Source organism: Macaca nemestrina, chromosome 5, assembly GCF_043159975.1.
Source record: "Macaca nemestrina isolate mMacNem1 chromosome 5, mMacNem.hap1, whole genome shotgun sequence".
NCBI lineage: Eukaryota > Metazoa > Chordata > Mammalia > Primates > Cercopithecidae > Macaca > Macaca nemestrina.
The window spans coordinates 127,532,979-127,556,719 of record NC_092129.1 but is presented as its reverse complement, the minus strand read 5'-3'; the positions used below and the strand labels follow the sequence as shown (position 1 = coordinate 127,556,719).

Sequence of the window (23,741 nt, the reverse complement as noted above, 5' to 3'; positions counted from 1 at the left end):
ATTCACTGATTTTTTGGAGGGTTTTTTGTGTCTCTATCTCCTTCGGTTCTGCTCTGATCTTAGTTATTTCTTGCCTTCTGCTAGCTTTTGAATGTGTTTGCTCTTGCTTCTCTAGTTTTTTTAATTGTGGTGTTAGAGTGTCAATTTTAGATCTTTCCTGCTTTCTCTTGTGGGCATTTAGTGCTATAAATTTCCCTCTACACATTGCTTTAAATGTGTCCCAGATATTCTGGTATGTTGTATCTTTGTTCTCATTGGTTTCAAAGAACATCTTTATTTCTGCCTTCATTTCGTTATGTACGCAGTAATCATTCAGGAGCAGGTTGTTCAGTTTCCATGTAGTTAAGCGGTTTTGATTGAGTTTCTTAGTTCCGAGTTCTAGTTTTATTGCACTGTGGTCTGAGTGACAGTTAGTTATAATTTCTTTTCTTTTACATTTGCTGGGGAGTGCTTTACTTCCAACTATGTGGTCAATTTTTGAATAAGTGCGACGTGGTGCTGGGAAGAATGTATATTCTGTTGATTTGGGGTGGAGAGTTCTGTAGATGTCTATTAGGTCTGCTTGGTGCAGAGTTGAGTTCAATTCCTGGATATCCTTGTTAACTTTCTGTCTCGTTGATCTGTCTAATGTTGACAGTGGGGTGTTAAAGTCTCTCATTATTATTGTATGGGATTCTAAGTGTCTTTGTAAGTCTCTAAGGACTTGCTTTATGAACTGGGTGCCCCTGGATTGGGTGCATATATATTTAGGATAATTAGCTCTTCCTGATTAATTGATCCCTTTACCATTATGTAATGGCCTTCTTTGTCTCTTTTGATCTTTGATGGTTTAAAGTCTGTTTTATCAGAGACTAGGATTGCAACCCCTGCTTTTTTTTGTTTTCCATTTGCTTGGTAGATCTTCTTCCATCCCTTTATTTTAAGCCTACGTGTGTCTCTGCGTGTGAGATGGGTCTCCTGAATACAGAAAACTGATGGGTCTTGATTCTTTATCCAATTTGCCAGTCTGTGTCTTTTAATTGGACCATTTAGTCCATTTACATTTAAGGTTAATATTGTTATGTGTGAACTTGATCCTATCATTATGATATTAGCTGGTCATTTTGCTCACTAGTTGATGCAGTTTCTTCCTAGCATCGATGGACTTTACATTTTGACATGTTTTTGCAATGGCTGGTACCTGTTGTTCCTTTCCATGTTTAGTGCTTCCTTCAGGATCTCTTGTAGGGCAGGCCTGGTAGTGACAAAATCTCTAAGTAATTGCTTGCCTGTAAAGGATTTTATTTCTCCTTCACTTATGAAACTTAGTTTGGCTGGATATGAAATTCTGGGTTTAAAATTCTTTTCTTTAAGAATGTTGAATATTGGCCCCCACTCTCTTCTGGCTTGTAGAGTTTCTGCCGAGAGATCTGCTGTTAGTCTGATGGGCTTCCCTTTATGTGTAACCCGACCTTTCTCTCTGGCTGCCCTTAACAGTTTTTTCCTTCACTTCAGCTTTGGTGAATCTGACAATTATGTGTCTTGCAGTTGCTCTTCTCGAGGAGTATCTTTGTGGCATTCTCTGTATTTCCTGAATTTGAATGTTGGCCTGCCTTACTAGGTTGGGAAAGTTCTCCTGGATGATATCCTGCAAAGTGTTTTCCAACCTGGTTCTATTTTCCCCATCACTTTCAGGCACACCAATCAAACGTAGATTTGGTCTTTTCACATAATCCCATATTTCTTGGACACTTTGTTCATTTCTTTTTACTCTTTTTCCTCCACACTTCTCTTCTCGCTTCATTTCATTCATTTGATCTTCAATCGCTGATACTCTCTCTTGCAGTTGATCAAGTCGGTTACTGAAGCTTGTGCATTTGTCACATAGTTCTCATGTTATGGTTTTCATCTCTATCAGTTCTTTTAAGGTCTTCTCTGCATTGATTATTCTAATTATCCATTTGTCCATTCTTTTTTCAAGGTTTTTAGTTTCTTTGCGCTGGTTACGTAGTTCCTCCTTTAACTCTGAGAAGTTTGATCGACTGAAGCCTTCTTCTTTCAACTTGTCAAAGTCATTCTTCATCCAGCTTTGTTCTGTTGCTGGTGATGAGCTGTGTTCCTTTGGAGGGGGAGAAGCGCTCTGATTTTTTGAATTTGCAGCTTTTCTGCACTGCTTTTTCCCCATCTTTGTGGTTTTATCTGCCTTTGGTCTTTGATGATGGTGACGTACTGATGGGGTTTTGGTGTGGGTGTCCTTTCTGTTAGTTTTCCTTCTAACAGTCAGGACCCTCAGCTGTAGGTCTGTTGGAGTTTGCTTGAGGTCCATTCCAGACCCTGTTTGCCTGGGTATCAGCAGCGGAGGCTGCAGAAGATAGAATATTGCTGAACAGTGAGTGTTGCTGTCTGATTCTTGCTCTGGAAGCTTCGTCTCAGGGGTGTACCCTGCCATGTGAGGTGTGAGGTGTCGGTCTGCACCTAGTGGGGGATGTCTCCCAGTTAGGCTACTCAGGGATCAGGGACCCACTTGAGCAGGCAGTCTGTCCGTTCTCAGATCTCAACCTCAGTGCTGGGAGATCCACTGATCTCTTCAAAGCTGTCAGACAGGGGCAATTCGGGAATTTTATTTTTTAACTGTCAAATTTAGATCTATAAGTTACTTGGAATTTATGTTTGTATATGATGTGATGTAGAAATCAAATTTTTATTTTTTCTATGTAGATATGAATTTATTCAGTATCACTTGTAGAAAAGATACTTTTTTGATATTGCAGTACATGGCACTTTTATCATATGTCAAGAGTCCTTATATATGTAGCTGTGGATCTCAACATTTTTTGTTTGTTTTGTTCTTGTTTTGGATCTCAATTGTTATTCTATTCCCTTGATCTACATTTCTGTCCTTGTACCAGTACTATACTGTTTTGTTTACTGACACTTTGTATTAATATTTGATGGCTAATGTGAATCCTTGAAATTTGATTTTCCACAATTTAATACTGACTAATTTTGGTCCACTGTATTTTATATAAATTTTAAAATCAGCTTGCCAGTCTTTACCAAAAGAACGCTAGAACTTTAATTTGGAATGTGTTGAATCCATATATCAATTTTAGAGAAAACTCACAGCCTTACAATACTTATTGTTCTATTCCATGAGTATGGTATATCCCCCTATCCATTTAGGTTATTTTTCATATTCCTTATATCTTACAGTGTAGAAATCATGTGTTTCTCATTAATTTTTTCCTAGTTGTTGAACATTTATTATTCTATTGTCAATAGTATCCTCTATTTAAATTGCATTTTCTAGTTGTTTTTGTTTAATAGAAATAGAATTGATTTTGTATATATACAATATATTTTATATATCACTTTCACATAGCTCTTAAGTTATATATTGTTTTATATTCAGCAAGTGTTATAAAGGTATTTATTAAGATTAGTAGTTTATCTGGAGATTCTTTCACGCTTAATAAGTATGCCCTCTGTGGATAATGATAGGTTTTATTTAATCCTTTCCAAACATCATTATTTTATTTATTTTTATTGCTTTATTACCATTGCTGCAGCACAATGCTAAATAGAAATTACCACAAAAGACTTTGTGAACTTACTCCTGGTCACTGAGCGAAAGACTGTGTATGAGAATTAGTAAAATATTTGTAGATATTAACTTTTGAGAATTTAGCTGTCAATCCCAATATGACAAGTTAGAGGTGATGCATTTTTTTCTTCCTACTTTAAGATTTTTCTTTTTGTTACTGGTTTTCAGCAGTTTTATGATAATATAAGTGGGTGTGATTTTCTCTTATATTTTTGTCCTGGTTGAAATTTATAGCACTTCTTAAATCTATAAATATATACCTTTAATTAGTTTTGCAAAATTCTTAGATAATATCTTTGCCTTGCCAATATCTTTTTAAACATTGCTTTTGCTTCAGGCTACTTCTATACACACATGTTGAGAATCCAATCACATGTATAGTAGAATTTTCACCATGTGTTATTCACAATCTTCTGCATTTTCCTTTTTTCCTCTCTGTTCTTTAGCTTGGATATTTTCTATTAGTTTGTATATTCCTATTAGATGGTTCTATCTAATCTTTCTGTTAAATTTATTTGTTGTGTTTCCAGTTCACATATTTTTAAGTTCTATAATTTCCTTGGATTATTTTTCTATTTTTTATATTCTTTATAATACATTTAATTTCTTGACCTTATTAATTCAATCATTTAAAAATTTCTGAAATATTTTATGAAAAATTGTAGAAATTATCTGATGTTCTAGATAATGTTATCTTCTTTCCTAGAGAATTTGCTTTTGCTTTGGCCAGCAGCTAGTTTTGGGACAGAAAACCACTATCCCGTCAGTCACTGGAGGCATTGGAAGCTGGGCTTCATTCTTTAGGAGAGCTTGTCTACTTCGGATTTTTCCCTATTAGAGTTCACAACTTGAAGTTACAGCTGAAAGCCAGGGTTGTTTACCTATTTGATAGGCCTTGACTCCAATTATCATCTTATTTTTGGTTAGACTACTAAATGTCCTGCTCAGCATCTCCTATTATCTGCTTTGTTCTCTGTTTCTCTTCTCCTGTTCTTAGCTAGTGTTTGCAAATTGCCAAAAAGTTTGAGAAGAAAAGAGGTGCTAAATGCCAGAGCATCTCCCCCTTGCATTTTCTCCAGGATATTGGCTTTGATGTCCCTTCTGCCTTAGTAGCTTGCCAATGTCTTAAAGAAATGTGTAACACTTCTGGTATTTTTAGGTGGGAAGTTTATTCTGCAGTAAGCTTATCTGCCATTACCAGAAATAGGAACTATTTTGTAATGGTTAAACAAATGTATACTTTTGTACTACAATATTTAGTACTTCAGAGATCAATTGGCACTTCCTGGATATTCCCAATCAGGAAAATGTGGTTGAAACTACACAGTTTTCTGGAGATGATTTAGGTTCTTCCCTTCTTACTGTAATTCTGTTTCTGGTTGATCTTATCCACTCCACAAGCTCTCGTCACTATTTCTATTCTGATGAATCCCAAATATTTACATGTAAAGAAATTATATCCCCTGAAGTATAGAACCATAAATCTAAATGCCAACTGGATATTGACACTAAGACAACTCACAGGTGCTTCACAATTACATATACAAGGTTGAATATCTCATCTTCTCTCTACTCTTCCAAACAAAGCTACCTCATTATCCTTTATCCCCTAGCTCAGTGAGCACCCCCAGCTGTCAAGCAATATACCCACTCATCATCCTCAGTTCTCGTTACTCTCTCATCCTCATATCTAATCCCTCACTAAGGCCTGATATTTCAACCTCATTGTTATTTTTGCAATTCACCTTTTTCCATTTTTTGGTTACCAATTTGCTTTCTTGGAATTTTAAAACTGTCGATATTAATCTCCCTGCTTCCAACAAAAGACATATATTTTCCACATATTCCCCCTAAATCATCTTTGAAAAATAGTAGCAGGATGTTGCCATTCTGTTGCTTAAAATCCCTCAGTAATTTTGTAATTTTCCAATTCTCCATAGTCTGCTGGACGGTATCCAAATGTTTTAACTGAATACACACACACACAAACACACACATACACCCACATACATTTTATGATTCATAACTTGAGTTTAATAGAAAGATAGAACATCTAGAAGACAAAAACAGTTGTAGTCAGAAATTCTGGTACGCAAAGTAAGAGCGAGAGCAAGAACTAGAGGTGTAACTCTGAATTATAATATTGGGTTGGTCTTCTATAGATGAGACATAAAGTTGTGAGAATCAATAAGAACAACTAAGGAAAGATAATGAAAGAACAAAAGACAAGTGGATTAAAGACAGATATGTGGTGAAAGAGAAAAACATTTCTACAGAAGAGACCCCCAAAATAAATTCATTGCAGGTAGTAAGATGAACAGAAGTCAAATGTTTTGGGGAGGATAGGATTGGTTGCTTGTGTATGTTAATTAATGCAAAAAGATCAAACAGAAGGACTGACTTTATGGCCCTGAAGAGCTCTGACAACAGGATCAAAATCCAGATGCATTTCTAAGACATCACACTGGGAACAGGGACTTGTAATGGCTTATCTACAAAGTGCAAAAAGATGTGTGTAACCCAAAGGTTGTCATTTCCTCTAAAACAAATTTTACTGAAGTGAAACTGTAACTACCAGGTATAGCCATTAATAGAACACTAAAACTATGGAACCTTCTCTCTTCTCCTCAGGCCAGCCCTAAAGCCCTGTGAAGCTCTATTAATAACACTGCTGTTTTGTTCTCTGGCAGCTCTTGGTGCCAGCAGGCTTGGTGCCAATTTGTGGTTGAGCCCCTCCCTGGGAGAAATCATGCCACTCAGAGACAGCTGATAAGTCAAGCCTATTTTCCCACTTTCTTCACTGTATTTTACCTGTCTGAAGAATTTGTTTATGGATTTGATTTCTGTAGAGATAATAATCACAGGATTCAGTGGTATAGCATTCCTCTATGCATTTTCTTCCTGCACATTTGTGTGTGTGTGAAGATACTCTTTCTAAATCCCTTTCAAGACAAATGATTAATTATTCTCCACTGTACCTAATGGTTATCAACACTACAGAGACACCGTTGGTTGACAAAATTTCTCACTTTTGAGCATAATGAGCAAGTGCCAGTGAGAAAACATTAATTAGAGACTTTTATATTTTCTTGAGGAAATAAAAACCAAAACGCATTTAAGATATAGTGCTGTTTGTGCATATGTGGTAAATTGGTTTTTTGTTTGTTTTTGTTTTTGTTTTTGTTTTGAGACGGAGTCTCACTCTGTCGCCCAGGCTGGAGTGCAGTGGCACCATCTCGGCTCACTGCAACCCCCGCCTCTTAGGTTCAAGCGATTCTCCCACCTTAGCCTCCGGAGTAGCTGGGATTACAGGCACACACCACCATGCCCAGCAAATTTTTGTATTTTTATAGAGATGGGGTTTCGCCATGTTGGCCAGACCAGTCTTGAACTCCTGACCTCAGGTAATCCGCCCGCCTCGTCCTCCCAAAGTGCTGGGATTACAGGCATGAGCCACAGTGCCTGGCCAGTAAATTGTTTTAAAAGTTTTATTTATATTCATATTAGATAACCTTTTGGGTGGCACATTTCACAACACAGATGCACTTCTTAACAGTCCTCCATTCGTCAGCGTTGTAAAAAAGGAAGTGGCACGTTTGCATGTAGTTCTTCTGAGACGGAGATTTAGGGACAACTTTGCCAAGGTGTGTAGCTGGAGAAAGGGAGATCGAGACAGACATATTGGTCCAGGAAGAGAAGGGGGTAAAACCAGCAATAGAAAGAAAGAGGGCCAATGCCATAGCAGTGGGATGGGGTGAAAACAAGAAAAAGAAAAATGCCTCAGGGTTTGGTGGAGGGTTTGTTTTACCTTTTAAAGATAATACTCATGGTCAGCTTCCTAGCTTCTTAAATCTGGACACTGTAATGATTTTGGATGACTCCATTCCATGACCTGTTTCAAGGTAGGTTTTTTGAAAATAGGAGTTAAATATAGGCTTTCTTTCCTACGTATTCAGTTGCGTTTTTTTCTTTTCAATTTAGAAATGTTGTTTTATTTCACGTTCCCTTACTTATATTTAATTTAGAAGGTGTTGGCCATTTTATCTGTCTTTAAACATTATTTTCTATCTAGAAAATCTGACTTCAAACAAATATACTCAGTTCTACATTATAAAAGATATTACAATGAATTTAATGCTTAAAACTCATTCTGGAAGTGACAATGGAAGCAGGTTCAAAGGTTTTCACTGACACTTTGTGGCAAACCGTGGAACTACAGTATATTTTGGCCAAGTTGTTGTCTGATTTTTTTTATGTGTATAATATAACAAATAACAATCAAGAAGTGGTTATACTGTTTATTTATTTATGTACTTATATATGTAAATTAAATAAACAACGAAGAAATTGCAAAGGGTTTTATTAAGATAATATCTAAACTGAAATATCACAACTTACTACAAATAATACTTTGTTTCAAAAATAATTTGAATTGCATATAAAAATCACAGTTGCTGTGATTAACATTGCATTAATATATTGGAACTCAGGTTTTTTTAAAAATTGTGTTTTCTTTCAATCTTTTAAAAGGTATCACATTTATAAAATGAGTCATTAAGATTATCCCTGGGCATTTTCATTCTGTATTGAAGGTTTTTGAGGGACATCACCATTAGTGCAAAGTGTATTTCACATTTTGTAGTCTGTCTTGTCATGGCAACTATTTTTTAATTATTATTATTATTTTTTGAGGTGGAGCCTCACTCTGTCGTCCAGGCTGGAGTTCAGTGGTGCAATCTCGGCTCACAGCAGCCTCCACCTCCCAGGTTTGAGCGATTCTCCTGCCTCAGCCTCCTAAGTAGCTGGGATTACAGGCTCCCACCACCAAGCCTGGCTAATTTTTGTATATTTTAGTAGAGACAGGGTTTCACCCTGTTGGCAGTCTGGTCTCGAACTCCTGATCTCAGGGGATCCACCCACCTCGGCCTCCCAAAATGCTGAGATTACAGGCGTAAGCCACCGTGCCCAGTCAGCAACTAATTTTTTAAATTCTGGTAAAATATATATAATATATACAATTCAATAACTTAATCAGTTTTAAGTGTATAGTTCAATGACATTAAATATATTCACCTTATAGTGCAACCATCGCCACTATCCACCTCCAGAACATTTAACATTTTTTAAAACTGAAACTCTTTATTCACGAAACAATAATGTCTCCTTCTCCTCTTCTCCTAGCCCCTGGGGAGAAAAAAATTCTACTTTCTATCTGTCTGATTTGATTGCTCTGAGTACCTCATATTCGTGGAATCATGTAATCATTGTCCCTTTCTGTTTTTACCTTAATTTAATATAACCCAAATTAAATAAATAAGCAAATTCTTTAAATAAAATTGATATATTTAGTACAGATCCTTTTGAGACACTCAGTGGTCTACTAATTATGTACCATGTCCAATCACATCACAATATCATAAATTTTATAGTCAATTATTAGTTGACATTTTAAGGCCCAAGTATATGTTTAATAAGAGATGCAATCTTACATATGCAGTTTACATGTTCTTAATCCAGTCTTAGCACCAGCGTATCACCTTAGTTTACATTTGTCTAAGTGCAAGTATTGGTTTTGGAATGTAATTTTGCTCATATACAATCTGTAAGATACTAAAACAAAAGCCAGTTTATTATAAGTGAAATAATGGCAGAGGCCTTTTTAAAAACAATGTATTATTTTCCCATTTGAAAATCACTTTCGTCTTGAGCCCATAAAATAACAGGAAAATAACTTACATCATAAAGTCTATATCTGAATATTATTTAACACATTTTATAAAGATATCCTTCTTTGCATCATGGCTGCAGATGTTCTCATGCGGCTTGAGCCACTTTCCATGTCTTACAGAGAATGTGCAGGCGCTATATAGCATCTGATTCTTTCAGAGAAAGAGCTGGTAAGACAAATGATAGTCTGAAAGATAAAGCAAAAAAAAAAATTGTGTCTTCTTGGCACCTCTGCATTTCAAAAATACTATTTCAGTAAAGCCCATGTTAGAGGTGGAATTCGAGAATTCACTGAGTCTGCATTCTTGCCTTCTGCTATCTTCTTTTGCCCTCATATGCTCAATTATTCCTCACTTATTCCTGGTTAATGAAGGCAGGCTTTTAAATACAGACTAACCATAAATTGACTTTAATATTGGTGCTTAATGGTTATTCACAGAACTGATTTAAAATGTGGTATCAAGTTCAGGTCCTGGGGCTTACCAAAGTTCATCAGAGGACAGTACATGGCGAATTGAGAACCATAGCCTGCTTTAAGTCTGAGAGAATATTGACAAACAGCTAAGTTCTCTTTGAGCTCTCAGGTTTCACTCAAAAGAAATGAAGATAGTAAATTCTCTGTTTAGCCATTGGGCCTTTTTTCTCCTTTAAAAGAATTTGTTCATGGGAAAATATACCATACCAATGGCAGTAACATACTCTAAGTTTATGAGCAAATTGATTCCATACATAGCTACTGCAGAGTGTATTATAGGCAGTATTTTTGCTGGGAGAAAAGCAGCAGAAACTTGGCAAAGTAAGGGAAAGAGAAAAGGCAGCTTATAATGATAAAGAGCCTTTGTGCCAGTAGAGAGAGAAGAAAAAATACAAAAGGAATTCACAATGATCCACAGTAATTATAGAATGCAATTTATGGCCATGAAGGGTACAACATGTGATTGGGTATCAAAGAAGAAAGAAGTCATGTTAATTTAGCCTGATTAAAATATATATTGTGAAGCAGAAACTTTTTTATTTGGTTGGTTGATCAGTTGATTTTGGATAGTTTTGGGTAGTATTTAATTAGTTAAAAAGCTATTGAAATGGAATATGGGCCATTTCCCGACAGAGGAATGGTATGAGTGATGGCCTGGGCATGGAATATGTTTGATACGCAGTGAAATATCAGATTCACTCTGGTGCTCTGTGTATTTTATGGGAAACATTATAAAGGATAAAGGGCAAAAATTCAACTGAAACACAGTTACTATCAGCTGTCTGAGAATTGTGTACTGTCCAGGAGAAAAGAGAGCTCTCAGTGAAACAGAAGAGTTAATACAACAAGACATTGTGTCTGTCTGTACTCCTATATATATTAGCCATTAAAGACATTAATGGATTTTATCCATTTTATGACATTTATTTTATTATTTTATGACATTTATCCATTAATGACATTAATGCATATAATATATAGGAGTACAGACAGGCACAATGCAGGGGAAACTATTAGGAGGTCACTGCAATACTCTAGCTAATGGTTACAACAATCTGACACTGGGTATTTGCAATAGGAATAGAAAGAATGTAATAGAGGAAAGAGATATTTTGGAGATTTCAAGCATAATTAATGGGAGAAAATGGAAGGTTATTATATTTCAGAGAAGCATAAAGTCCAGTGATAACTTTAACTTGTATAAATTTAGTGTGCTCTCAGGAGAAGGTGGTGTTTACTTTGTTCTTTTAGAACCTTGTACCGGTGAGTGGGTTACTGAATAAACAAATGTTTGTCTAACACAAATTTAGAGGATGTGCTCTTGTAGATATATGTGTAGTTCTGAATAGTCCATTTAAAGACAGATACTAGGTTTTCTTCCAGGGTTTCTAGAGTTTCACGTCTTACTTTTAAGTCTGTAATCCATCTTCAATTGCTATTTGTATATGGTGAGAGATATGGGTCCAGTTTTGTTCTTCTACATGCAGTTAATCCAATTTTCCCAGCACGATTTATTGAATAAGGTGTCCTTTCCCCAGCATCTGTTTTTGTTGACTTTGTTGAAGATAAATTGGCTGTAGGAATGAGTCTTTATTTCTGGGTTTTCTATTATGTTCTATTGATCCATATGTCTATTTTTATACTATTAATAGTAGCATGCTGTTTTGGTTACTATAGCCTTATAGTATAATTTGAAGTCAGTTAATCTGATGCCTCCAGCTTTGTTCATTTTGCTTAAGATTCATTTGATATTTGGGCAGAGCCACAGTCTTTAAATATTTGAATGGACATATTGTGACAACCACACTTAACATATTTTTAAGTGGCACAGTAATATTATCTAACACAAACTCAAAATTCAAATGTATCCAATTGTTCCAATAGCTTTCTTTATAAACATCTTTTTTTTTCTTTTTATTTCTTCTTAGGATTGAAAGGTAAATAACCTAGCATCTAAACAAGAGAAACAATGTGTGTGTGTGTGTATGTGTGTGTGTGTGTGTGTGTGTGTGTGTGTGTGTGTATGTGTATGTGTATATATATACACAATATATTTATATATTGCCTTGGCTTTTAAGAAAGCTTACAAGATCTCACACTGTCTTAATAGAGTGACAATAACCAAATCAATCATCCTTCTCATTGCTGCTCTGGATAGAATGCACCTGGAGAAATGACTGCAGTTATGGATAGCTCACTGAGAGCTTTTACTGATAATCTGAAGTGTGTTCAGAATAACATAACCAGGGTGATGGGGAATGAAAAACCCAAAAGTTTCACATGATAGATTCTGATGATCTTTAGGCTGGAGAAGCATAGGCTAGGGAAGTGGGCATAGCTCTGGTTGTTAAATACTTGAATGAGTGCCTTTATGATTTGAATTCTGTTTCTCCAAAAAGATATGATTAAGTCCTAATGATCATTACTCAGAATGTGACCTTATTTGGAAATGGGGTCATTGCAGATGTAATTTGATATGGTAAAGTCATATTGCAGTAGGGTGGGCCTTTAATCCAATATGACTGGGATCCTTATAAGATCATGGCCATGTGAAGATAGAAACACAGTAGAATGTCAGGCACTGACAAAGGCAGAAATTGGAATTGTACTGCTGCAAGCCAAAGAGCACCAAAGATTGCCTGCAAACCACCAGAAAATATGAAGAGACAAAGAAGAATTTTACTACAGCTTTCAGAGACAGGACAGCCCTGCTAACACCCTGATTTGAGACTTCTAGCTCCAGAGCTGTGAGACAGTAAGTTTGTTTTGTTTTAAGACACCAGGTTTATGGTACTTTGTTACAGCAGCCCTAGAAAACAAATACAATGTACATAAATAGGTAAGGTTTATTCATTCAGTTCCAAGAAATAATTAGGATGTAGTAAGCAGAAATGAAGGGAAAACAGAACATGAACAAGAAGTTGCTAGTAATTAAAGCCACTACAAAATGAACTCAAGGGCTCCAGAAGGTTTTAAATTACCTAGTATTATAAATGTTCAAGCAGGATGAATCAGAGATGGTGCAGAGGTGATTACTCATGCATCAGATGGAAGGTTAGACTGAATAACCTCCAAGTGAAATATTATATAATCCTATCTTAAAGCCCTGTCAAATAGAGACTGGTAGCTTCCTTTTCCTTTTCTGCTCCAATCAAGAGGATATATGGATGATATAGCATGGCGGATAAGACTTAAATTCAAGATACAGTACTTAGTTTTACTTTTACATACTCCAGTACTTAATTTTTTCTTAGGCAGGTCCCTTAACTTCTCTCTCCTTATTTTCCCATCTGTTAAACAGAGATATTAATACTATTCATTTCATAATGTTATTATGATGACACTAGTTAATAATTTAAAATGCTTAGAACAAGGCACAGCACATAGTAATGACTAAAGAGGTGTTTTTGAACATATACTTGCTCTACTATTATCTAGATTGCCTAGATATAATGCATTAAGTCTTCCCACCAGCGCCATTCCTCATGTCCAAAATACAGGGTTAAAAGATTAGAAATAATTGCATGTTTTCTAAAAGTCCTGTGCATTTTTCTAGATCTAATATTGTACTATTTGGACAACTTGTTGACCAAGTACCAGAAATATAATATTTTTGGTCAATTTTCTCATAACAAACTGTGATAATGTGTTTGTCAACTGCTAGGATGGGTTTGTGTGTGTGTGTGTGAATATGTGTGTGTGTTTCAAGTGTTTATAGAAAATAAATCACTCAATGGCATCATTTTCAAATAATAACGACTACAGCTACCCTGATTAAGGTTCACCTAAGTTTTGGATATTACCACGCAAGAGTTAGAGGATGATGTGAAATTTTCAAAATTAAATCCTCCCAAATCCAGATATTTTGTTAAGTTGGCATCTGTTGATAGCTGACAGCCAATTTCAGCTTCAGGAACTAGTAAGAACATTTTCCAGCTTACAAAACTATTAATACAAGTTACATAATTGTCAAAAGAAATCCTCATTCAGTGATTTAAATGTAACAAAATGAGGTTTTATTTATTCACTATATAAAGATACTGATCCCTGCATTATTTGGGTGCATGGGTGACAGCTCTGACAAGTTTGTGATGCCCCGGACAAATTCAGTAACTTTCACTGAAGCAAACCCATGAATAGATGTGATGGCTGTGTGTACACCTGTATAACTTCAGATCTAGTGATTATGTAACTTTTATATATGTCAGACCGAGGGAGGACAGAGAATGGAGGAACTGGATGTTCTTTCAGTAAAGAGCAACTGAATGAGACAGGACAGCTTTTGAACTGGGGATATACTACAAGGCAATGAGGGAGGCTGGTTATGAAAGTATTGAAAACTATGATTGCAGGGTGATGTTTAGAGGCCCTAAGGTAATAGAAAGGAGGCAAAATTGAGTGTCTGGAACTTATATGTACTTTATTACAGTACTCTTACTTTCACCAAAGAAGGCAACCCATGTGGTGAAAAGACCACAAGTATTGGAGCTAAAGCCAAGTTATAGCTGTAGTTTTATATTTTGTGAGCCCATATGTCCTTAGACAAGTTTTGTGAATTAATTTCCTGTGTCTCAGCTTCCTCTTTTATAAAATGTGGGTAATATCATTATCCCTTAAGATTGTTGTCATTATTAAAAAACGTAAGTATATGAACCATCTAGCTCAGTATTTGGCAAAGGTGGGAGCTGAATAATTTTTGGCTCTCACCTTAAAAAAAAAACTATTCGTTAAAAGTTCCAAATGCAGGATTTAGGAGCAGATATGGGTCAAGGTCATGGATGAGGTAACCACTACAGTGCAATAAAAATTGCTAGTTCCTAATTTATCTTAACTCAGCAACCATTTCTTGAGACTCTACTACATATTGAGTACTGAGGGAATAGAAAGATGAACCAAAGACCATTTTAAAACGTCTGAAACTTGCAATTCAAAATCAAGTGAAAATAAATACAGCCTTATGATTTATTGAGAAGTATCATGCAAGGCAAATAAACTGATTTTAAGCATGTACTTAGCATTCACACAGATTGACAGATTCAGTGAAAACACAACATGGCCTTCAAGTATTTTTCCTTTTAAATACATATTTGTGGACTTTATAGAAATATTGACATTGTTTCCTCACCAATACGTATTTTCTTTGTTGAGTGACCATTCCTTTTTCTTTTCAAATTAGTTTGTGTGGCAGTGTGGAAGAACCACCACATGAGGACAGTAACCAACTACTTCATAGTCAATCTTTCTCTGGCTGATGTGCTTGTGACCATCACCTGCCTTCCAGCCACACTGCTCGTGGATATCACTGAGACCTGGTTTTTTGGACAGTCCCTTTGCAAAGTGATTCCTTATCTACAGGTAATTGTTTTTTTTATGTTTTTTTGAAGCTACTAAAAAAATGTTCAGTCATAGCCATGACCCTTATGGTAAATTAACTAGTGAATTGAGAAATATATTTGCCTAAGGCATTGGCAAACTGAAGGAAAATAATACTTGAGAATTTATGGGGAAATGAGTTAAGTTCTGGGTAAAAATAAAGCAACAATCTGCCAAATCATCATTAGATGATGCACAAAAATTTTTGCACAACTTTTTTGATTCCTTGTTTGATTTCAAAAGTTTGATTTTGCACAAACTTTTTTGATTCCTAATTTCCCCATTGTTAAATAAGAACCTTGAACCAATTAATGATTTAACCAATTAATGATGTCCCCAAACCAATTATTGATCTTTCTCTTGAACCAATTAATTATCTTCCAGTCCAAATCATTGAGAATATTTGTTTTTACCAGTGATTTTATTTTATACTGAAGAATTAAGACCTACTCGGTCAAATCAGTGCCATGAACAGATTTTAGTGTAGATTCTAATTCAAACTACCAGATTTGGAATCTCCATTCTGCCATTCACCAATTGTATGCTATCAAGCCAAATAGTTGTAATTCACTTATCTAAAAGGATAATTTTAATGAGATCTACCTCATATGGTTGCTGTGACCATTTACTTAGATAATTAATATAAATAACTTGGCTCGGTGATTACCCTCTGGAAGATGATGATTTTATAAAAACAGTATGTTCTCAATAAACATCAATTATCAGCATCAGAATCATCATTAGTAGTTGTTTTTCTTTCCTTAAGAGTGAAAACAGCTTCTTTTTTCCATTTAATTGCCATTTCAGTAATTAAGAACGAATACTTTCAGAGATTAGTGTTCTGATTGTTATTATAGCTCTAAAATTCTTGAAACAAAAGATTCATAAGATGATGTTCACATTCATACATCCATCCTAAAGGATGGATTTCCCTTACGAATTGGACAGCAAGTGAAATGGTGACCACTCTCTACTTGTCTTCCCATAGTCTTCTGGCATCCTCAGTTGTTACTCCATGCAGTCTCCCAGATGGTGATTATAATATTTTAAGGAAACAGAAAATAATCTCCCAGTAACAAAAAATTAGTGGGGGGGGGGGCATAAATAGCCTATTACTAGACATTATGCTGAATGAAATGTTGCAAAGAGATATTTAGTTCAATAGTTCCTCAGTTACCTCTTATAAAAAGAAGTGAAAAAAATTTAAGGTTAAACATTTTTTTATAGAATAGTAAGTGGAAAATACTATAGAAGTTATAAGCTCCATGCATATATTATGTTTAATTATAAAGCTAGTTTGGGTCAGCCTGCTGAAAATCATGAATGGATTACAAAATGAACAGTAGCACATTGTTTTGAGGAAATAGTACATGGGACAACAGAGAAAAATATCCTCATAGAAGAAAAGTTACTAAGAAATGAATGGCTCTGGTGGTGTTTGCATAGAGGCACTAGGAAAATAATACATTTCAGATAATTCTAATATTTCATTATCTCTGTGGTACTTCCAGAAAGCCTTTTACCTCTCTCGGTTTCAATAACTACCCAGGAGAATATTTTGAGGATTCTCTTAAGTTTTGGTATGGCTGCAGTTGCCAAGAGTCTTCGACTGGGAACATTTCATGTTCTCTCTGTGAATCAGAAGATTCCCTGGTGATAGGTGAAATGATAAGGGCAGGTGCAATCATGTACTAATGCAGAGCGATAGCTTTCTGCAGAGCAGGCATCTCAGAGTTTCCTGTGAGTATTTGCACTAGAGGACAGAATGGAAGCAATGTAACCAGCTAGTGATGCAGGGCATGAGTGTCTTTCACACAGCAGAACTACTTAACAAATCTTACAGTCCAAGGAATATCCTCATCTCTGGAAGAATTCTGTCTGCCTCTCCACACACAGTGTCTGATCTAATCAGTTCCTTAGCTGATCCTCTTCTCCATAGAGCAAGGAAAGAAAACTACTGGGTGATCACATGATGCAAAAGACTAGATCCATTTGTTACGCCATCCAACATTACTTCTTAACCGAAGGGTGTAAATGCACCAAGAGATTTGTGCATGGGTAAAACTAGTATTTCAAAATTCTTGATATTTATTGCCTCATTTTTCATAGAATTTTCCCAAATGCAATGAATAGTGCCGATGGGCAATAAACATATAATTTAAATTTGAGCAGTTTTTCTCCCTAGTTGTGACATTTTGAAATGAATGACTTATATCCCTGATATGATATTTATGTCTTACTGAATATTTTAAAACACATTACATCATGTCCAGCCACATTTTAAAGTTATTTGGTTGCATTTTAGATTATTTGGGCATTTACTAATTTGTTATAATTTATATGTTCTTTTTCTTCTAAATACAATACAGCCTTTAGATTTATGAGTGATATGCTGTAACACATTGGCAAATGCACAAAAATCTTAAAAGTCTCACAAACGTTATAAAGCTTGGCCAAATAATTAAAATGACTCTTTTGTATCTTTAATAATTGTATAACTCCAAGACAATTAATATGTATTTGGTTATTTGCTGAATAATTATCATGTATTTCACTTCTCTTCCAACAATGACAATAGCATTGGTTACTTTTTCAGAGTGATTTTTCTTTTTTAACTGCAGAAGAAGCCCTACACAGAAAATGTTTAAAAAAAAAAAAAAAAGCCAAGTGAGATGTGGGAGGTGGGGAATGGGTGGTCAAACAAGCTGCCTCTCTTTCAGTCATACTTGGCAACCTTTCTACCTATTAGTGTTTATCATCCAAATCTGTGATTTGGCAAAATTTTCCTTTCTCCTTATAGTGAATATTTAAGATCACCTTGACATATCTATTTGCTAGTATAAAACAGTGGACTTCTCTACTAAAGGAAATCTCCAAATACTACCCAGTGTGAAGGGTGCCCATAGTATAGGTCAAAGGCCAAATACCTGAAGGCAGAAGAAAATTCCCATTATCTCTCCACTTCATTCTCAACATTCATAATCCACACTAGATTCACTTCTCAAATGACTTACTATTAGACTGACTTGAGCTAATATCGGAATCCAAATGAAAAAGACACCCAGAAGTTCACGCTTAGAAGTTAAAAGCAATAACAAAACTTTCACTTATAATTACTCATGATAAAATGCAATTTTATATCACCTCCAAGAAAATTGTATACACTGCACATAATTGTATATTAATGTGTCAAATGCAGAAGCAAATATAGTAGTTCAAACAAAGAATATTAACTCACTGATTGTCAAGGGTTCATTCAATGGACTGGTTCATTCTACTGTTAGATAAATCACACTAGCATATTCCCCACTATTCTGTGTGGTGAAGGGCAGTGTTCCCTGGGTCACTGTTGGTGCTGGATGTCAGTCTTTCAAGTGAACTGATATGAATTGATCATTATGACCTAATGGCATTAGGAAACACTAGAAATGACATTCATATTTGAACCATGCTACATCTATCCCATTTATCCATGTTGATTAGATTAATGGATTATAAATTGCTAAGCCTTGATGAACACTTTGTACTTCTAGTTGCTAGAGAGGATTAATATATCTCTAGCCCAGAAGCTATGAAAAGGCTACTGTGCAAATCTATACAACCACAGTTCTATTCCCAGGTTAGCAATGGTATTGAGGGGCCCGAGGTGCTTAACTTATTTGCAGAGAAGGAATGGAGGTTGTAGAGAATAAGGTGAGATTGGTTTGAGAAAGGAAATTGAAGGTACTCTAAGGTAGCACTAAGAAATTTCCAGGAGTCACTAATCAACTTAAGCCCATTCTCACAGAGTCCAGCCCTTTAAAATTACACTCAAAATGATATTAGTCTCCAATAATTTAGCAAAGGTTAGGCTTTCACTTGTAATTTTATGAATATTCTTTGAAAAGCTATCTGTTCCAATTAAAATATAGAACTTCAAGCTCAAGAATGAAAGATAAAACTAATAGTATAATCATTATTGTAATTATTATTATAATCATAAGTAATAGCAAACACACAGCACTTACATGCCAGCCCTGGAATAGACATTTTCATCTCAACTAACTGTCCATACAATTCCATGGTTAAGTACTATTAATCATCCACACTTTACAGATGAGAAAACTGAGGAATGGAGAGGTTAAATAACCTCCCTAAGATCACTCCGTAAGTCAGATGGGATTCATGCCCAGAAAACCTGGTTGCAACTTGATTCCAACTATACTCTTCTGCTTCTCCCATAGAGAAACAAAAGAATAATAGTTGGTAAGAATCTTATCCTGTTGATTTCCTTCATTTAGCATACACACACACACACAACACACAACACACAACACACACGTTAGGCCCAAAGCTGTAAAGTGAGTGAGTCAATAGTGTGCAGCTAGCTGATCAGAGAGAGAGAACAGATAGATCATCCTGACAGCCCAGAGACTTCCTGCACTGTTGCACTGGCTCTTAGATCTCTTTCACTCGTTTGTACCTATAATCAACATATCAACAAGAAAGGTACTCATGTAAAAGACTGAGATATCTACCCTTTCCACATATTATGAGATCAATATAACCAGGACAGAAAAATAGAGGAAGATGACTGGACTACGTCTACTGTCTTCAATTAAGGCTCACCACTATTAATGGATTAACAAATATTTGTTTTAAAGACATGCAAGTATACATTCGTTGCAATACTATTCACAATAACAAAAATGTGGAATCAACCTAAATGTCCATCAATGATAGACTGGATAAAGATAATGTGGTGCATATACACCATGGAATACTATGTAGCCATAAAAAAGAATGAGATCATGTCCTTTGCAGCAACATGAATGATGCTGGAGGCCGTTATCCTTAGCAAACAAATGCAGGAACAGAAAATCAAATACCACATGTTCTCATTTATAAGTGAGAACTGAGGCCTTTCAGAGGGTAGAGGGTGGAAGGAGAGAGAGGATCAGGAAAAATAAGCAATGGATACTTGGCTTAATACCTGGGTGATGAAATAATCTGTACAATAAAACCCCATGACAGACATTTACCTATGTAACAAACCTGCACACGTACCCCTGAAATTAAAATAGAAGTTAAAAAGAAAATATTTATTAAATGCATAATGGACATCAAATGTTGTATCAGATATTGGTGACACAGTTGTGAAAAAAACAGAAGCAGTCCCTCCTAGCATAGGGCTTTGTTCCAATAGAGAAAACAGATGATAAATAAGCAAATTAAGTGAATAATTTACTACCTTATACTTGCTGAAAAGAAAATAAATAACAATCTGTAAAAAAAAAATGTAAAAGAAATCAAAAGTCTTTTTAAAGGGAGAGGGGATTCTGAGACTGATATCAGAATCAATATTTCATCCAGTATAAGAAAGCACATTAAACATAATTACATCAACTAATCATGTGGATCTAGACATTTTTAACTTTTTTTTTTTTTTTTTTTTTTTTTTTTTTTTTGCTGCTGTTGTTATTTCCTTAAAGTGCCAAGTTAAAGAATGATTTGTGGTGTTGTTAACCACATAAAAATTTTGACTGGGTGAGCTTATCTAGTTTTTGGAGTCACATTGCCTAGGCTAGCAGTAAGCAAACTGTCGTAAGGAGATTCGCATACAGAATTCTCTTTTAACATGACTCGTAACTTTCCTAGGGTGCTACATGTTGAAAATGCACTGATGTACAAATAGCCCTTATTATTTGAAAATATGAAATAAGCTACCTATAATTAAAAAATGTTAATTAAATATAATTTAAATCAAATGTCTATATGATAATTTAAAAGAAAGACATATTTTTCTTTTAAGTGAGGCTTTTCCAGTTTGGACTAAACATATGTGTTTTATTTTATTTTTTCTATATGAGGGTATGATTTCTTCCAATCAATGGAAAAGTTATAGGACAAATTTTTTTTTAAATAGAAAGCACTTGCATGCATTTTTTTTTTTTGGCAACTTTGAATTTGCTTATATGTCATGACTACCTTTCTCACGTAGTAAATATATTAAGAGTAACTCTTTTAACAGCTGGTGCTTCTCTATTACTATGATTTTTCTTTTCTCTAGACCGTGTCAGTGTCTGTGTCTGTCCTCACACTGAGCTGTATCGCCTTGGATCGGTGGTATGCAATCTGTCACCCTTTGATGTTTAAGAGCACAGCAAAGCGGGCCCGTAACAGCATTGTCATCATCTGGATTGTCTCCTGCATTATAATGATTCCTCAGGCCATCGTTATGGAGTGCAGCTCCATGTTCCCGGGCTTAGCCAATAAAACCACCCTCTTTACAGTGTGTGATGAGCGCTGGGGTGGTAAGTACCTGATGGCCCATGAACTGACATTTATATTACAGCAGCAAATTGAAAATTGGATTAGCATAGCCATTGTAAAGCTGGGCTTATATATTTTATTGACATTTGTGAATACAGTTTTGCAAGAGCATGAAAACCAACTTGAATTTCAAAACAATTTTACAGAATAACTCTACCTATCTGAATCCTTTGGAAATGTTATCTACTATTTTCTCATTTTCGTATCTTTCAGATAGGAAATGAAAGGAGACTGTTCTGCAATTAAGATTTGGTTATTTTAGTTTTTGTTAAACTCTTTAAACAAAAAGCAATATGGAATACAAATCCAATTATGTATTCTGGAATGATCCATGATTTAAAAGATGGTTCAACACTGTGTTGTCTAGTCTGAATGTCCCTAATGGGCTTCAAATACAACTGAATTTTTTCATTTTAAGACCATGTCCTGGGTCACATGGTCCTGGGAACATGACCAGAGTCAGCATGTGGTTCTCTAAGTCAAATAATACAAATTTGTTTTCTCTATTCATAATACATTCAATTGATGAGTTTTGTTACTAGCATAATTATTATCCAGTTTAAGAATTATATTAATTATGAATCAATCTGGTTTCCCATCTGACATGTATGATGTGAAATTTGAACAATCAGGTTTGAAGGCTTTATGTTTCTTTGGTTCGAAATTCTTAGAGTCAGTCTGAGGTTTTTGTGTAATAGTGAGAACACTGCAATCAACACCTGGTGCTAGCACTAATCCGGGCACAGGAAAGAATGACAAAATAAAATAACTACATTTCAGTATAGCATGCACTGATTCCAATATATCACATCTAATCTGAAAAAAAAAAATACAATCTGACCTCTTCTAGATATGTATACTAAAATAGCTCATATTTAGGGAATTCATACATTAAAATTGTTTTTTATTAGAAAGATTTATCAAAACAAGCAGTGCACACCAGGAATTGATTATGGATAATATTCTTTTTTTTTTTTTTTTTTTTTTTGAGACGGAGTCTCGCTCTGTCCGCCCAGGCTGGAGTACAGTGGCTGGATCTCATCTCACTGCAAGCTCCGCCACCCGGGTTCACGCCATTCTCCTGCCTCAGCCTCCCGAGTAGCTGGGACTACAGGCGCCCGCCATCTCGCCCGGCTAGCTTTTTGTATTTTTTTTAGTAGAGACGGGGTTTCACCGTGTTAGCCAGGATGGTCTCGATCTCCTGACCTCGTGATCCGCCCGTCTCGGCCTCCCAAAGTGCTGGGATTACAGGCATGAGCCACCACGCCCGGCCTTGGATAATATTCTTAAATACTGTAATCTTTGAAGTTCTGTTGTTTCCTACCTTGGTGTTTGTATTAGAACACCGCAAGGAAAAAAAGTCAATCACTGATATATTAGGCATATACTACAGGATACATCTACAGCAAGATAATATTTAAGAGAGGTTGAGATTATTTCATATATTGTTGTAAGACCTATAATAACTAAAATTTTACAATTTGCTTTATCTATTACACCAAACATCAAATATCTCTCTTTTATTGGGATTTACTTTTCCTTTTTAACATTGCAACTTTTTTTTGCTGTATTTTTGTCTGGATCATTTTTCGTTTTTTCCAATTTTCCCAATTAATAGTGCAGATAAAAACAAAATAAATGGAAATTTTCAAAATGGTAGCAATATTCATTGTCTTATGTTCCATTTATTTAACGCTCAAACAACACCTTGAGAACTTAGTACATGTCAGGCATTGTGTCCACCTGGAGAGAAACAGAGTCTGCTTAAGCGAGCACACTCTATATAATAAGGCTCAAAGACCAATAAACAAATTTTCATAGGATAATCAGTATTTTAATATATTTATACTCAAAGTGCTGGGAACACAAATGAGAGAACACACTCAGTTCTGGCCATTTGAACAAAAGTTTACGGAGGAGCTGCCAGCATTCCAGCAAAACATTAAAGATAAGCAAAAATTATCAAGACTGAGAAGAGGGAAAATGATGTCCAGAAAGTAAGAAAATCCACATCATGGATACTACATTACAAAGAAGAGAGAAAGTGAGTCAGAACTTGTAGTTTCTGGAACATCGGGGCAGGTAGTCTAAATAATTGAGCTTTGAAAGAAGATGGTTGGGGACTGACTGTGACATGTCTCTTATATAATTCTTTTACACTGATTTATATTTAGAAAGCTTAAAAAGGTCTTTCTCAGAATCCTGTACTAAATTCAAGACTAAATTTAGCCCTAGAAAGATTATATTATTTTTTCAAGATTATGAAGCAAA

General features: G+C 35.3%; 1 protein-coding gene across 3 annotated transcripts in view; it reads left to right on the top strand.

Moving 5' to 3' along the window:
* Window positions 1–23,741, top strand: part of LOC105479550 (hypocretin receptor 2) — a 117,923-nt gene that overhangs the window by 64,651 nt on the left and 29,531 nt on the right. For 2 of the 3 annotated variants that reach the window (XM_024792162.2, XM_024792161.2), the window contains exons 2-3: window positions 14,962–15,140; window positions 21,208–21,451. In XM_024792162.2, the coding sequence (XP_024647930.2) occupies window positions 14,962–15,140; window positions 21,208–21,451 (423 nt within the window). Of the gene's footprint in view, window positions 1–7,374; window positions 7,486–14,961; window positions 15,141–21,207; window positions 21,452–23,741 lie in introns of those variants that run through there. The other variant, XM_071096933.1, reaches the window with a different exon arrangement.